Source organism: Prunus mume, linkage group LG1 (genome assembly GCF_029339155.1).
Source record: "Prunus mume cultivar Tortuosa linkage group LG1, ASM2933915v1, whole genome shotgun sequence".
Classification (NCBI taxonomy): domain Eukaryota; kingdom Viridiplantae; phylum Streptophyta; class Magnoliopsida; order Rosales; family Rosaceae; genus Prunus; species Prunus mume.
In genome coordinates this window covers 30378404-30395750 of record NC_142698.1, presented here as the reverse complement: position 1 = coordinate 30395750, position 17347 = coordinate 30378404, and the positions used below count along the sequence as shown (strand labels likewise).

The following is a 17347-nucleotide window of genomic DNA, read 5'->3' as shown; positions in this document are numbered from 1 at the left end:
TTTGAAAAATAAATGAGGGCATTATGGGAAAGTCAAAATTTCATTAAAACCACCGGCTAAATTTTTTTTAAAGGTCGCTGCTTTGAAAAAACAGCGATCATTGACCGCAATTGTTTTTTAAAAGCTGCTTCTTGATGTTTACCAAACGCCGTAGTGTTGCAAATTTTTTATTAAAGTCGCTTTTTTAAAAATTTAAGGAATACCAAACGCTACCTAAATGCATTCAATAATATCACTGCCGTTAATATGTCAACAACAAAATGGACCCGATAATATCACTGCTGTTAATATTTCAACAACAAAATGTACCATGATATCACTGCCCTTAATATGTCAACAACAAAATGTACCCACACTTAAACCATGCATATCAATAATAGTGCTATCCGCGGTGCCGACACTTTGGGAGCGCTTGTCACCAAGAACAAAACCCTAACTTTGACCATTGGATATGAACGCATTCATGTGCATACCACGAAACACACAGCGACCTTAAAATTGAATGAAACTCGTATCTCAGATGAGCTGAATCTTACCACTTAACACACAGCTCCCGACAACTCCAATTCTTCTCGCAGGGGAAAAAACGACAAGATAGAAGAAGGGTTTAACCTTGAACAAAAAATTCTTCATTCAATAAACCAAAGAAAAAATCTTTTATTCAGCAAACCAAAGAAAAAGTATTTATTCAACAAATAGTGAGGGCGGGAAATATGAATCCGCTTTGTTGCAATTTCTCACTCAAATCACACCCCGGCCCTAACATTCGTAACAATCACGTCCACTATCAATAATGGGCCAACATACTGCAAACTTTGTAGGGAACAAAGCTTGCATTATGTTGGTGATACAGTATAACATCAGAGACAGTACCCCTACAAGGGAAAACTGGGCCGAAAACTTGAGTATTACAGCGAGGGGTCGTTGTCATAACTCATAACAGGCCATCTTGCTTGTCCAAAACTCATATTACCCAGCCACAACCATTTCCATAAGTTATGATCTCCGCAAGCAGCACGGAAATGAAGACTCGTGCAAACAGTACTAGGCAGAAGAAAGATTTAGCTGGGAAGGAGATGGGGACCTCTCTTTTCTTTTACCTGTCACAACTGTGGTTTTCTCATTGTGACTGGCAACAAACTCTGCCGCACATGAGTCAGGTGATTCAAGGTTCCTGCAGACACCGCCCTTTTGAGATGTTTCCAAATTATGTGAGACTTCACCAGAAGCTTTAGAAACACTTGGCCGGGTAATGCAGAGCCAGGTTCTTGCAGGCTCCTGACAGCTGTCATCTGCTACAGGCACATGCCAGGATCCAATTTCTGATTCCTGAAAAAGATTGGCACCTCAATACTCTATAGTATAAAGTTAAAGGGATCAGCTTCACACGAACACTAATCACCACTAAGAATTTATGCACTTATAGGCCTCGCTCTGCCTTCGAACATTTAAAACAATCCCGAACTCGTGAAGATTACACAACTAATTTATTTAAAGAACATTTGAATGAAACATTAAGCACTCAAAACAGCTCAGATAAAAAGGCAAACTAATACAGAATTTTACAATTCAGGCGACATTTTAGAGGGAACTTAGGGATCATAGACATCTATAACAAAGTTCAAGCCCAGCATAAGTTCACTTAAACCAAGGGGCCATTTTATTAAAGCATTATCTGTAACTGATAACTATATTCCTATTATCTAACTGATGCTCAATAGAAGACTACACGAACTTTACCAAAAGAACTATTTCCTTCCAGCTTGAGCACAAAGACATGGTTGTCATCACAACTTTCACATTAGCATGACAGAAATATTATGATCACAGAAATAGACACCTAGAAGCATTATATCCAATGCAAGATAAACTCTATAAATGTATTCCAAGCAACATGCATATGAATCACCCAAGTTTTCATAACATTCTTTAGATTTTAGGTTTACCCATACAAGTGTTTCTCCAAAATATCTTGAATGATTTATCTTGTACAATCTGACAAGAACTTATCTATTTCGTATGTAATATATTTCTATATTCAACAATTTCTGTTTTTTGTCCCCAAATTAATTTCCTATTTGCACCCTCAAATTCCACACCTAGCAAAGGTTCCCCAGCATGGACAGGGCCACTGTCCTTTTGCCTGCCTTCATTTTTTATTTTGAAGAAGAAGAACAGTGCTCTATCTATACCATACTAGATAAACCAGATTATATAGAAATGGAAGAAAGTCGCAGTTAGAACATGTCATCAGAATGAACCAATATGAAATATTAAAAATAGTACCTGGATGACTGAAGAATATGGGGGCGGCATCTGAAGTTTCAGATTGCCTTTGACAAAAGTATATCGAACCTGCACAACAGGATGCATGAGAACTTATGGCATAAAAGATAGCCGTGCATGGATCAGTTTCACATTTGAAGCAACCACAAGACCACTCAAGCAGGTTTCAAAAAAATTAAAATCAATAGAAACCATCCAACATATCACAAAACCAATTTGCAGAGACATCTGGTGGTATTGATTTTGTTGATTTTATGGAGGAATGGAACTTTTCTTTTTAATAGAAGGAGTGATTCTTTTCTACAAAAAGTCTAATACAAGTTTCATTATTTTCCATTGACAATAAATATCCAATGCAATAATAAGGATTTTCCCTTGTTATCATCCTTTGAGATTGAATAAAAATATGGTAATGTAGAATATGGGGAGCACAAAAACTCTGGCTAGAGACGGAAATAAAAAGGAAAAAACATCTCTGCATGTTTTCTAGAGAGGAAGAGTTGCAGGCAAAGAGATAGTCAGAGGTAACAGAAAAACTTGAGAGAGAACTATTTGAAGTTTCTTTTAGTTTTTGTTTTTACTTTAGGTGCCATTCCATATACATTTTGTCACTCCATCCCTCCCCTTACCTCCTCCCTTCTTTATCCGAGCATTTCCTCTCTACATTTTACTTAAAAATAAAAAACTGAAATCCAAAAAACAATAAAAAGTTCAATTTCTGAGAGGCCGCCTTGACGCTTACTTAGACCTTGAGCCTCACCTTAATATCTCTAAACCATACTCTCTAGGCATGCACCCCTATTAAATAAACTCCACTCAACTTTCTTTCGAGTGATTTTACTCATAAACAGGGTCCATCTACACGGCCCGTTTATACTTTGTGTTAGCATGTCATGTGATTTTAGGATTCGTATAATGCACCAGTTAACCCTAACTCACTAATTTAGTGTTGGGTGTTTCATGTCAATACAACAGAAGCAATCGACAAGTTTGACAATTTGGATTAGAACTGCAACTGGAAAATCTTCCTTCTGCTGAAATGAACTGACAGCCACTGTTTCTCTATATAAGAAAGTAAAAAGGGGTGCTATTCGTACTAGCTTACTCAAGTCATAGAATCAACCTGATCCAATTGTTTCGGATCTCAAGCCTCTGAATCTACAAATGGTGCATTTATGTGCATTTGGGTTAATCTAAACCATTACAACAATCCAATGATTAGAGTTGTTGCCACATGAGCTACCTTGATTATCTTCAGTGTTGGAAATAAAAATGCATTAAAATCAAGGTAGCTCATGTGGCAATAAGTCTAACCATTTGACTGTTGTAATGGTTTAGTTTAAACCAAATGCACCATTCGTAAATGCCGAGGCTCGTTCAGATGGGTAAGGAAGGTTAGACACTCATAAGACTTCCGAATGAATACAAGTGCCAGCACTGAAAATGAAAAAGCTCAAACTATGAAGTCATGATAGAGATGGACACACAGTTTTTGATAGAACTAAAACTATGACAGCAATACAAAAAGTTTCATATCATCATGCAAAACCACATGAACTCTTCCATATTAGGAAATAACTATTTTCTAGGTTTTAAAATGTAATTAAAACGAGGATAGCATCTATACTGATATGCTGGATGAGATAGTGAAAGAGCAGAACGAAATAAAACTACGAAAAAACAAATAAATAAGTTTAGAACATATGAAATAATATGTTCAATGAGGTCGTCCAAGAACACATACTTGGTGTCTGTCTTTCCACTTAAGAAAGAAGCTGCTTCCTAGGAGTTCAAAAATGTGATCTCGCATTTCATCATTTGTAACGAGCAAGCACTTGAGCTTCACAGCAGCATAGAGCCAATACCTGAGTCATATCAAATAATTAATTTGTGTACTCCAAGCATAATAGTAGTGATGTTTAAAGTGATGAACACACAGGCCACCGGAGGGAGAAATGGTACTTCATAAATACATGTTTTTTTTCTCAAAATATTCCATGTACATGTTTCTTTCTTCTTTTTTTCAGAGAGCACTTAAAAGGGGAATGTTGTTGGTGTTGCTGTTTTGAGCAACCAAAGTCTGGAGAGAGAGAGAGAGAGAGAGAGAGAGAGAGAGAGAGAGAGAACTTTCAACCAAAAGCTTGCACAATCAGTGGAGCTGATATAGTTCATCAACATAAATGTAGGAAACAAGTAATAACATTTGGTAAGAAATGGATCGCAGGCTCATACCAATCGTCGTTGGAACCACTTGGCGTGGCATAAAGAATGCCTTTATCCATCCACTCCTCAATCAGTTTTCTGTGGGAAGGATTTTCCACAAGTCCCCGGAAACGTCTATTATGCATGACAACAAGTGGCCATTTCTCTCCACTCTTATTATACAATTCTTTCACAACAGCGTCAAGCTGCTCTATATAGAACAGAAATATAAGTCATGATTAAACGTGACTAAAGGGCCTATCAAATAAAAGTAGAAATTGACAAAATAAGAGAGCAACAATCATCTTCAGATGTACAACCTGAGAAAGACTGAATCCACCATCTGCAAAATTCTGCTGGTAGAGCCCAATATTAGCTCCATCCAGTATAGCTTCATACTCAGCATGTTTGTCCAGCCAATCCTTTATTAAGACATTGGCGAAAATAAGAATTACAATATGTTTGCAAAGTAACGTTGACCCAAATATAATCAAATTGAACACATAAAACATTGGATTTGCTACTTTAACCTTCTTCATAGCCACAACACTCTAAATCGCCTCATTAATTCTGATTTCTGTCATTTCAAGGCAAAACAAATGTAAAAGACTAAATGCCAATGCAATCAAAAATTAAGAAACATCACCACAGATTATGCAGCAGCATCTCGATGGGCAATCAGGCCCGCATTAAAGTTTATAAGAGCATCTCCAAGGGAGATGTCAAATACCAAACATCAAATTTAAATTTGATGGCTGATGTGGCAATTTGACATCTTACACAGCTTTACACTCCACCCAATATGTCAAATTAAATTATTATTTTAATACATTTTAGTGTTGATTTATTTTTAATTAAAAATAAAATAAAATAATAAAATATTCATTTGACATCTTGCTTTTGGGATGTCAAAAATAACATCTCAGCCTCCAGTCTTCATTCCACATCAACTTTGTTGGAGTGATAGATGTTATTTCTAGCCGTTAAATGTCTATGTGGCACTTTTGACACATCGGTTGGAGATGCTCTAACGAGACTAGGAAAAAATTGAATACTCGGCCCAATTGATCTGGTGGGACCATGGTACACCAGGCCCAAGCTGGGAGTTCAAGTAATACCCAGCCCATTGGAATGAATAAATGTTTCAGAGAGTTTCAAGAAAAGGAGTCACATAAGTCTAGAGGTCTAGAAGCTTCAAATAATTATAAACTTTGCGGTACCTAGGAACGGGTCATCCTTGGGAGTTTAGGAAGTTAGCTGGGGTAATAAAAGAGGTCTAATTAATGTTATGACTTTAAGTAATGTGTGGAAGGCTACTAGTCATCGTTACACCTGATGTGAGTCGTCATTTTGGGGTAATGAAAAGTACCACGAAAATCACATAAACCCTGTTATATATTTCCAAGTATAGTAAATCTATGAATCTACCACTAATATGACAACCTAACAAACAGGAAAGAATCCCAGTTCCTGCATGTTTTATTATTAAAATCCCAAATTATCTATCAGAAACAAGAATGTCCATATACATTGAGGGGAACCAGCATCAAAATATAACATGTTCATCCATATCTGCTGAATTCTTGAACTCTGCTCTCAATTCCTCAAATTTGAAACCATGAAATCCACTATCCCGTTACCAGCACCCCAAACAAAAACAGAACATTCGCATTATAAATCTAAAAACAAATGTGAAACTATAGTCTCTGTCAAATTCAAATTGGAAAAACAAAAAACAAAAACATGGAAAATTTGACTAATCAAAATATTTGGCTCACCTGGAACTCACTGAAATTTGACTTAACCTCCCGTTCCATTGCCAAAGCAGCAACCGACTCCGCAAACCTCTGGGTCTCCCCACAATCAATGTCAACACAAACCAAACGCTCACCACAAGAGCAACACTGGCTGCTGCTCATATCCGCATTGGCTCTCCTCACATCCCAAACCCCCTTCCCAATCCATCCCTGCCCATGCCACCCTCCTCCATTCCTCAAAACCGCCTCTTTCACCCCACCCGAATCCCAATTCACTTCACCCAGCTCACAAGCCACTCCACCCAAAAACCAATCCTCAATGATCTTAGCTGTTGATTCCCCAACACACCTCACTACATTCCTCAACTTATGCAAATAACCATAAACCCTCTCCCCATTCCCCGTCTCCGCACTCACCTTCAGCAACGCCGCAATCTCCGGCTCCTCCAAGCTCACCCCCACCATACCCATATGCTCCTCCACCTCATACGCCTTCTCCGCCTCCAATTTCTCACAAAAGCAAAACAGCGCCGGGTCGCACGTGCGCAACCTCGGCAACACATTATACTTATCCATACCCTTCACCAGGCCAAATGCGTAATCGCCGTCCCCTTTGGCGGCCGCGAGCCGGGCCACGGCGGTGATCGTGGCCTCGTTCGGAAGGGTTCCGATAGATAACATTTGGTCGAAGACGCGGAAGCCATTGTCCAAAGCCAATTGCTTCAGAGAGGGGTCGCTGACGGAGTTTGAGCAGAGGTAGAGAAGAGTGTTGAAGTGGTGGTGGTTGAAGTGAGTCTTTTGGGAGACGGCGGATTCGTACAGCGAGATTGCGCTGGGCAAGTCTTTGTGCTTCGAGCAGAGAGTGAGGGAGGAGTGGAATTGGGTTTCTGGAGTTTGCTTCTTCTTGATCTTCTTTGGGGTCCCCATGAGAGTGTGTAGCTGTGTTGCACCGATACGTAAGTCTTGAGGGGTATGCTCGTGTCGGATACGGCGATACGCGTGCGATACGTATCCGATGCTGCTATGTATCGTCCGAAAGTTTGACCGTCCGATACGTCTCCGACATAAGGTCCCGATACGGCGCTGCTGCGAGAAGTCTGTGGGACAGGAAGATGAAGAAGCGTCGTCGTCTGTGAGGCTCTGCTGCGCGAGAAAGACGAAGAAGCGGCGCTGCTGCGCGAGGAAGAAGAAGAGAGCGCGTCTTTGTTTGTTATAGGTTTTCTCTTAGACGACGTCGTCTCATTGTTGGGCTTTCAATTTCACTTAAGTTGGAACGCACGTTTTAAGGAATAAAACCTTTTTTTTTTTTTTTTTTCTTTTTTGAGAGAGCAAACCCATTTTTTAAGGGGCAAACCGTGCTGTACATTTTTTCAGCGGCAAAACCTATATTTTTTATTTCAAAACATGCAGACTTACACACAATCAGCTCAAACCCTTTTTTTCCTTTGTAGCTAGCTGCTGTTAGTATTTTTTTTTTTTACCAGAAGCAGCTGTTAGTATTCAGTTAGGAAAATACTAGGCTTACCACATTTTTCATACCACAGTTGTACCACCTCTCTAATAGAGATGGAGACCGTCACAAATCTCATTTATGTTGCCTAATGAATGGATTAGGTATCTCATACCTAATAAAAGAGACCTGATTAATAAATTAGAAAAAAACAGTTGTTTTTTCCAAATTTGATATTAAGAGTGGTTTCTGGCAAATCCAAATAGATGAGTCAGATAGGCAAATCCAAATTTGATATTAAGAGTGGTTTCGGCCTTGGTTAAACTGCTTACAAGAGGCCGAGGCCAGCTTAAATAGAAAGAAACAACTATGGTTAAGTAACTATAGTAACCAAAAAGCAACTATGATTATTTCCACTGTAGAGGCACAGGAAAGAACTAATTCAACTTTCAATTTTGTCTTTTTCAGAAGGAATAACTTTTCTTTTATGCTTTTGCTCGGCAACTTTTCAAGTGACGGGAATAATGATTTGTAGAGACACGAGAAAGCAGGTGGTTGCTTTTAAGATGCTTCAATCATATTCTCCGGGGTAATTATTGTGTCTGCAACTAGGAGCCTAATTAGAATTCAAATCATAGGCATCATAGGGGTCATGGCTGTCTTCATACCAAGACTTAGGCTTAGCAGGGCTCTGCATGGGCTAGCAGCTAGACGATGAAGGAGAGTCATTTTCAATGTCCTCATCATCATCCATTTGAGAGGCTTGAATTATCAACTGGCGAGCAATTTCTTAGAGTTCAGACTTCGATTTTCCTTCAACTGAAAGAGAAGATCAGGTTAAACCAGTGGGGGAGGCCGGATGCGGAATATAATCGTGGGGCAAATCATTGTAGACGTATTTGGCAATTCTCAACTTCGAACTTGTCCCACCATTTAACAGAGAATTGGCGGGCAAAAATTCTGGTATCTTTGGTTACTTTGTAGGACCATTTGAGGATCCAAGGAACTTTGTATGTAGCAACAAAAAGCAACTTTGGATATTAGGTGAGCTGAACTGTGAATCTGAAGACCGGTCGATTCAGACCCAGAGCCGCCACTATGGTTTCATCATTGCTTGTTTCAGAGTCTCGCAACTCTAAAACCTTTATCGACTTTTCTTTTTCTTTATCTGTAATTTTCAACTGTTTAATAGTATCCTTTACTTTGCATTCAGAGGCATAATGACCAAACTTTTGACATTTAAAACATTTGACTTTGGTTTTATCATTATTTCTCTTGGAATGATTATTCTTTTGACTTCTTGGGGCTTTCGACCAATTTTTCTTGGGGGAAAATTTCTTTTTTCTATAGAACTCATGATTATCATCATTATGTCGGGAGAATTGTTTTCTACGTGAATAATGACGATGTTTTCGAATGTGACTGGGATAACTAGGCTTATTTTTCCTGGAAGGAGGGATGCTGGCAAGACCATACTGTTCACAGAAATTTCCTAATTCATATTTAGCTGATTTCTTATCGGACTGTATTTGTCTACCAATTTTAAAATCAATACACATTCTCATACCAACTTGGTTGATTGTACTTATGATATTGCCATATGTTAAGCTATCCCTATCTATATGGCCTTGTTCATTACTCAGGGTCATGCGTATTTTGTGGGCAAACAAATTTGGAAGACCATTAACAAACTTTTCTTTCCAGAAAGGTTGATTACTATCATCCCTAAGCATGACTTTAGAGATGAAGATATCTTTGTACCATCTGAAATTAGACAACTTAGGACATTTAAGATTACTAAGCTGGTCATGGATCCGGACAGTAGTATTACTAGGGGTTCCAATGAAATGCTCAATTATTGTGTAAAACAAAGTGTTGACTCCGTCTTCTATACCTTGACCTATTTGTTCGTCAAATATAGGGAGACCATCTTCATTAAGTTTTACAACATGAATAATCAGATTCTTGGACTCAGGGGTTAAGTGCTTATCCCACCAATACCGAGAGTACCGTAAACCCAAGAACTAACAGGTACAATCTCGCATTGTCAAATCGTGATTGGTGATATAATCATGGCAACCATGGACATATGTTGTAACTTATTAAAGATTTCTTGCTCAGACAAACCATCAACATTCCATTCGTACAATTTATTAGAAGAAACTGAAAACTGTGTTTAAGTTTCTTTCTTCAAACTGGATATCTGGAGGAATTGGTCTAAGGTACCAATTTTTGGTTAAGCTAGTGGGGCTTATGTGCCTATCTAATCTTTTGATTTTGGGTTCAACTTGGACTTCCAGATTTTTGAAAGCATTTTCTATTTTTGAAATATTACTAGTTTCAGATTCTGTTGTCTCAGGTTCACTCTGTTGTCTCAGGTTCAGACTCAGAGGGGTTCGTGATTGCAAAAGAATCTAGTGTTTTAAGACCAGATTTTTCAGCTTTACTTGGGGTCAACTGTTCTAACATTTCTTTAATTTTCTTGATTGTAGGTTTAATCTTAAGCGTAGGGCTTGACTTAAGATCCTGGAACTGAACTATTGGTTTTTCAATTTTTTGTTTAAACTTAGTTTCTGGGGGACTTATATGCTCAATTAGTCTTCTATTAGTATCATTGCTTTCAAAGGCTTTGAAGGGGCTAGCAGGCATAGGCGTATTCTTATGATTGATGATTATGGTGTCAACTGGGGGATGAGTAGCTTCAACTTCTGACTTGTCTACTATTTTCCATTTTTCTTTAGTTAGAGTTTTTAACTCATTAGACATGTAGCGGCTTTCAATAAAATCAAGGTAGAAAATTTTAACTTTGGCTGACCGCATATAATCTTTCCATTCATTAAAGATTTTTTGGCGGCTTTCACTATTAGGGTAAGCTTGGTGATAACTATTTCTCCTATGCTGATTTTCTGGGGTCTTGAGATGATGATTTAAGCGTTTCCAATTAATCTCAAATTTTTTATTAAGGGTTCTAAGTTGATTATCAACTACTGCAAAATTTTCAACTAAGAAGTCAGATTGTGTAGGTGACTCAGGTGAATCGGACTTGTCATCTTGGATTGGTACCTTGCCATAACAAGATTGGTTTACCTGAGAGGATTTTCTCAAGGACTCAAGTTTGAAATCAATCATGGCCTTTTCTAACTCTAGGTCTCGTTTTAGAGTGGAGGACGAGGCTGCAAAGGAACGCCTAGCAGGAGCATGCCTTTGAGATTGACCAGGTCAAGAATCGCTGTAACTGGACATTAGACTTCTTCAGGGGCTGATTTTCAAATCTAATTTTTACTGTACCATCTAAATATTGTTGGATATAATCTAAATTATTTAGACTACGCTGTATTGGAACTGGTTGGCTCTCGGTGACTAAGGTCCAATCTTTTGGAAGGGCAACTTCTGACCACTTAATGGTTTGAGGAACTTGGATATGGGCATCTTCTGTATGACTTTGGATTAAAACAGTTTGGCCTTTTGGGCTTTTATTAAGAGCTTGGAAATTCATATTAGTGCCAGAACTTTGTAATAAATTCAGTAAACCAAGGCTAAAGGTTAGGTTCCCGGGAGGACATTATAACCTTCAGTCTTCATGTTCAGAGTTAAAGTTCTTAATATATGAGGATCACTAAGACTTACAGTGAAATCTGGATAACAATCAAAATGTACTGGCCATTACATAAACTGACTCAATTACTCCTAAGGTGTCACTAAATTCAAGAAATCTAGCGTCACACAAACAAAGAAGAATAAAAGCTTTTAATCCTAATCTGGTTAGGGGCTTAACTGCAACTTGAACTAAACCAATATGCAGAAAGTTATTACCATCATTTTTATGCTTCTTAATTGATTCAAGATTAAGCAACTGGCAGGTTTCATGTTCTTTACTCAAAGCATACACTTGTTCAACTGTTTTAACATGAGTTGTGCTATTAAAACTAGAAGGCAACCAATGTTTCTTATATATTTTTTGACTCGGGACTTTAGGTATATTCCAATCTCTAAAGTCTAATTGTTCTTTACTACTGGAATCATATTCAAATTGTTCTTCATTAACTATCTCTGGGAGTCGGCTTATACTAGTTTTAGAACTGCTCGAACTACAAGAATTTGTCCTAAATAAACGACTCATGACTACTCAAGTGTTTGGATTTGGCTTTCTGAGGAAGAAGATAAACAGGAGCTTCCTAAACTGACCATTTACCCTACAAGAAATTTATTAACCTCTCTTAATTCTCTGTCTCCTGCCCACCACTCAGGCCCTCTACATTGGGGACTTACTGTTTTGAAAAAGGACTCACGGGTCAGACATTAAAGAAAGATTAACAAATAACTCAGAGAATAAAAGGGAAGGAGAAGAAGAAACTGAAGAACCTCTACTTAGAAGCTTAAACCAACCACTTGGGCGGGGATGAGTAGCAGACTTAGACAAAGACCATAACTCTTACGGCTCTGATACCAAAACAAGGGAAGAAGGAGATAGTAATGAAGAAAGAGAACAATGCAAATAAAATAATGCTTATATGAAATTACTCAAAATAGAGATAACTGAAAATAACAACTTTATTTATACTCACAAGAGTTTCAGATAGCAACTGCTGAATTTTCTTTGGATACAAGAACACTCAGTGTTTACAAAGATGATTTCTCCAAATTGTTTAGAGAGAATCTTTCAAAAAAACTGAATTGTAAATTGTAACCTGCTTACAACTAAGGCCGAGGCCAGCTTAAATAGAAAGAAACAAGTATGGTTAAGTAACTATAGTAACCAAAAAGCAACTATGGTTATTTCCACTGTAGAGGCATGGGAAATAACCAATTCAACTTCAATGGGGCCCACCTCTATTAGAGAGATGGTACAACTGTGGTATGAAAAATGTGGTAAACCTAGCATTACTCATTGGGTTATATGTATTTGATTCCTTTTTTTTTTGTTATCAAAATGCATTTGATTCACAGGATGGAATGTTTAAATAAGTATGGGCCGGGCTTAAATTCAACATATGCAATAAATACATATCCAAGGCATATTCAACAAATGCACTCTTTTGGTGCATATTCAAAAGAGGCAATTCTCATAATATATAGTAGGTTTCTGTACGCGCTTCCGCACGTACGAGATACCTTTCTTTAATAACACACGCTGCACACGACTTACAAATTTATTTATTTTTATTTTTGCAATTATATTTTGCTAGATGCCCGTCTTAAATGTTTTCCTTTTGTCGCCCGTATTTTGTCTAAATGTCCGCCTCAATAGTTTATGCACAATAAAAGAAAAAAAACAGTTGAGACGGACATCTAGAAAAATACGGGTGATAAAATGAAAACATTTAAGACGAGCATCTAGCAAAATATAATTGCAAAAAATAAAAAATATATAAACTTTGTAAGTCGAACGTAGCCCGTGTGATTAAAAAATGCCTCTCTTGCATGCGCAGAAGCGCATGCAGAGAGATTAGTCCAATTAATGTTCGGATATGAGCTAAGGCAATGCATATTCAAAAGCATGATGAAAATGCCTAAATGGAAACATTGTAGATGATGATGAAAACAATTTTAGGTCTAGAGAGGCTTTAACAATGTCTTCTCTAAACTTGATATTATGTTCCAAGTTTATTGGTGGTAAAACTATTATGTTTCCTTTTAAGGGTTTTAAGAGGTCTTTACAACATGTTCTCTAGGCTCTCTCATGTTTTGCTCATCTACTGCACATTGTATGTTATTACTATTGTGTATAAGCCAACACATTTTGAGTACTCAAATTAATTGCTAGTATTTCTTTAAGTTACAAAAATTGATGAACAATAATATATAATAAAAAAAACATGTATTGATTTTAATTTAACTATGGAATGTTATGTCATGCAGGGAACTATGCATTAATTTTCTTTTGGACATATATAGACATCATTCTTTGACAATAAATAGTGTTGTTTGTATTGTCAACCTTAATTGAATTCAACAATTTGATTTACAACTGTTAGAGATTATAAAATTCCAATGCCCTTTGTGTATGCTATGAATCTATGATTTATTTTAAAAAAGAGCTAATTGCAGTGGAAGATAAGAGTGCTTCCAGCATTGGAAGAGACAGATAAATAGATCATAAGGGCCTCTCCATACTCCAATTTAGATAGGAATGCTTTCTTACTCATGTAGTTCTTAAGTTCAGTAAAGGCTTTGTAGCATTTGGGAGTCTAAACGATGTTGTGCTTGTTACCATTGAAAAATGGGGCACACCAATCGGTAGTCTTAGAAATGAATTTGGTAAGAGCGGCAACACGTCCGGTAAGGCTCTTGATGTCCTTCACTGTTTTCGGCACCTTCATATCCAAGATGGCTTGGATTTACTCAGGGTTGGCTTCAATGATGTATGTGTGCGCTTAATCTATAATAGAGGCCTATATTGTTGATGAATGATGTGTGCAACTAATCTGCGGATGCATGAAGATCGGATTGTAGCCAGAGTAAGCATCCACAAAGTTGAGTAATTCTTGGCCTGTCATAGCGTCCACCAGCTGATCAATCTGTGGCAAGGGAAAGTTATATCTCGAGTAGGCACTATTAAAGTTGGTGTAATCCACACATATGCACCAATCGGCTTTTAGCTTCCGTACAAGAACCACATTGGCCAACCAGGATGGGTAATCCATCTCTTTGATAAAGCCAATACCATGGAGCTTCTTTACTTCGATTTTCATAGCTTCATATTGCTCAGGATCATAAGCACATCGCTTTGGTCGAACGAGTCATATAATGGGTTCAATGCTAAGCCGATAAGAGATGACTTCAGGGGATATACTAAGCATGTCACTATAGGACCAGACAAATACTTCGGCATTCATGTTGCATGAAGGCAATGAGATTAGTGCGGAGTTTGTTTTCCAGCCGAAGCATAGCAACTGCGAGCGTTGAGTTGGTTACCCTTTACTTTTTGTCTCATAGAGTACTTCATCATCAACTTGTGTATGGAGATGAAGATGCGCATCTGTGCCAATTATGTGCACCTTAAGATTACATTGTAAGTGATAAAACAGTCAATGATGGCGATAGGCAAATTGATGATGTACCAATGGCAATAGGCAAGTTGATGTTGTCGATGGGTTATTGAAAGGTATTTAAAGCTTCGGCGAACATGATGTTGTTGGAACTGGCAATGTTAATGAGCACACCTGCGACGTCAAAATTAGAAATGTATGCCTGAATGATCAAAGGATCGTCATTGGGAAAAATGACATTGCGCTCTTCCTCCTCGCTTTGACATTTTCGGTATACGCCCATGCTCGACACTAAAAACCTGATGTGCAGAGGAAGAGCAGACGTAATGCTTCAAGAATCAGTAAAAGGTGACAACTAAAATAGGTCTGCCACTGATAATAGAAATCATGTTGATATGTCGCTGGTGAGTAGGTTCGGTAGGGTGGTGTGGGTTACATACATATCGAGCTTACCCTCCCGAATAAGGACTTCAATAACGTTTCGCAGGCAATGCAAGATGTGTTCACACGCTTAAACTGGTTGAAGAGGCGAAGACACCAGTATCAGCCACGGGTATGATAGTTGGCCCTATGATAGGAGGCTTAGGTACCATCGGTGCCTCATTGACTAAGACCTACTCATAAGTGAAGTTGAGTGTTGTGAAGACTTCAAACTATGGCTTGGGTTCGAACGATAAAGGTGTAAGTTCACCTTTTTTTTTTCTTTTTTTTTGTAATGAGTGGCAATCAGAACGATAAGAGTAAAAGAAAAATCTTACTTTGACTGTTCTTTACCATGCTTGGTGTTATCAAAAGACAGTTGATAACCTTCTATTGAGGCCCACAAAATTCAAGGCTAGGCTCAAGTATATTCACGGCCCAGTGCGATACCTTATTGAGAAGAAACCCAATTTGGGCACGCAAAAGTTCATAATACAAGCTCGCAAGAGTCATGATCCATGTGCCACGTGGAGCAAATATATAACCTGTCATGCTAAGAGTTGAAACAAGCCTATAAAATGTGTCGGCTCTATGAACCCATGCTAATTATCCCGCCAAGCGCCATTTTGACTCGACCATAGCCCTTTACAATACGATGAAATTCGAGCTTGAGCACGTTAATCGACATGCTATGCCAAGCGAAAAATGCTTTATTTTACACCTAACCACGCTACAAGCTTAATTGGGCACAAGTCATGCAAATTCTTGGGGCTTGTTAAGCGGGTTGTGGTATGGATGGTTACAAGCATTCACGAGACCCATTGATGAGCCAAGAAGTGGAAGTTTTGGGCTGCTTAGGAGCCCCAAAACTCGAGCCCATTTCTTGAGCCCAAATATATGGGTAAGCCTGAAAGAGAAAAAAAAGAAGCCCATTATCTTAGAAAATTGGCCCATCACCTTAGTAAAAATAGTCTATCACTTAGAAAGTTGGCCCATTCCCTTAGTAAACTAGCCCATCACCTCAGGGAATGACCCAAGTGACTTAGAAAATATCTGAAAATCTCTAGCGCATGGCTAGAGACAAAAGCACACTAGACCATCTGAAAAACCAAAAGGTGTTTGCAGTGTGCAGGCTGCTGGGAGTCTCCAAAGCACATGGCCAAAGACAAACCCAACACAGGCCATCCAAAAAACCAAGGGATACTTGAGCAAAACACCCTTCAGACCAACACCATTACCCACTTCTTTCTACTACCAGCCCTTGCCATGAAATAAGGGAGGAAAAAGGAAAGATGGTAGCCAAAGATAGGAGATTGCCACAAGGATAGCTGCAGGAAGACTCTAGAGCTCCCAAAAATCTTGTCTCTGTGTATTTGAATTGGGGGAGATTTCATAACAAGAGATTGAATCGAAGAAAGAGAAGAGAAATAAAGGAGAAGACTTGGCAAAATTAGAGAGAAGCAACTTGGGTTTCTTGGGAAGAAGAAGCTTCTAGTGCCTATAAAATGGGGCATCTCCTATTCATCATCACAACCACATCCATAGAGAACAAGCATCACCTCTTATGCCTAGAACCCTTCAATTTTGAGCCCTATTCCTCCATATCTTCCCATCTTCTCTTCTGGAAAGCCAATCCAGAGCCTGATGAAACTTTCGTCAAGCTGTCGAAAATTGCTCAAACCACCTACTTCTCCTCCCTCATCTCTTCCTCTCTCTCTCCTCAACAAATTCTCTCAAAATTCCTTCTCCCTTTACTTTGAACCCCTGTTTCTCAGAGGAAATCCAAGCCCTCTTCCTCTTTGTTGCTAAATTTATGAATGCTTAGCTTCCATGCCACAAGCTTCTCAAGCCAAGTCAAGTATTTATCTTTGTTCGACCTGCTCATTACTCCCTTAACCTCACGTTCGAACAAGCATTAGAACTAAGTGTCAAGGAAAAACCAATCTATTCCCCTCCTATAATTGTTCTACTCTTTGGGATGTTTAAAATCAGGTGGTTCGGCTCTAGACTTAAAAAGAAAATTTAAAACAAAAACTTCAGTTTTGCTAAACATTTAGGCTGGAACACGTTAACTTTGAAAATTCACTAAACATTGAGTTTAAATCAAAATAATGTAAACAATTTCAGATTACAACTAGACATAGAAAAATTAAAAATGTCAAAATTTGATGGAAATTAGCATTAAGGAAGCATTTCAAAATAGAAACCAAAACAAAGTAGGCTGCCAAGTGTTCTTTTTTTTT

The 17347-nt window shown here is 38.2% G+C and overlaps 1 protein-coding gene across 1 annotated transcript; it reads right to left on the bottom strand.

Annotated features, from left to right (window-relative positions):
- Nucleotides 1-637: 637 nt before the first annotated feature.
- On the bottom strand, nucleotides 638-7493 carry LOC103328267 (proteinaceous RNase P 2). Its single transcript, XM_008230664.2, has 6 exons — nucleotides 6267-7493; nucleotides 4809-4910; nucleotides 4519-4694; nucleotides 4031-4151; nucleotides 2287-2355; nucleotides 638-1329 (listed from the first exon to the last, which is right to left on the bottom strand). The coding sequence occupies exons 1-6, from the start codon at nucleotides 7170-7172 to the stop codon at nucleotides 1045-1047; spliced, it is 1659 nt and encodes a 552-aa protein (XP_008228886.2). The 5' UTR covers nucleotides 7173-7493; the 3' UTR covers nucleotides 638-1044.
- Between the last annotated feature and the right edge of the window lie 9854 nt (nucleotides 7494-17347).

What these genes read in the sequence shown, in the direction of transcription:
- LOC103328267 (XM_008230664.2), bottom strand. Translation starts at nt 7,172, where the DNA reads ATGGGGACCCCAAAGAAGATCAAGAAGAAGCAAACTCCAGAAACCCAA. An exon ending in CAAATTTCAGTGAGTTCCAG is followed by an intron (nt 4,911 to 6,266) that starts GTGAGCCAAATA and finishes GTCTTAATAAAG; the next exon opens with GATTGGCTGGACAAACATGC. An exon ending in AGTGGAAAGACAGACACCAA is followed by an intron (nt 2,356 to 4,030) that starts GTATGTGTTCTT and finishes CCTGTTGTGCAG; the next exon opens with GTTCGATATACTTTTGTCAA.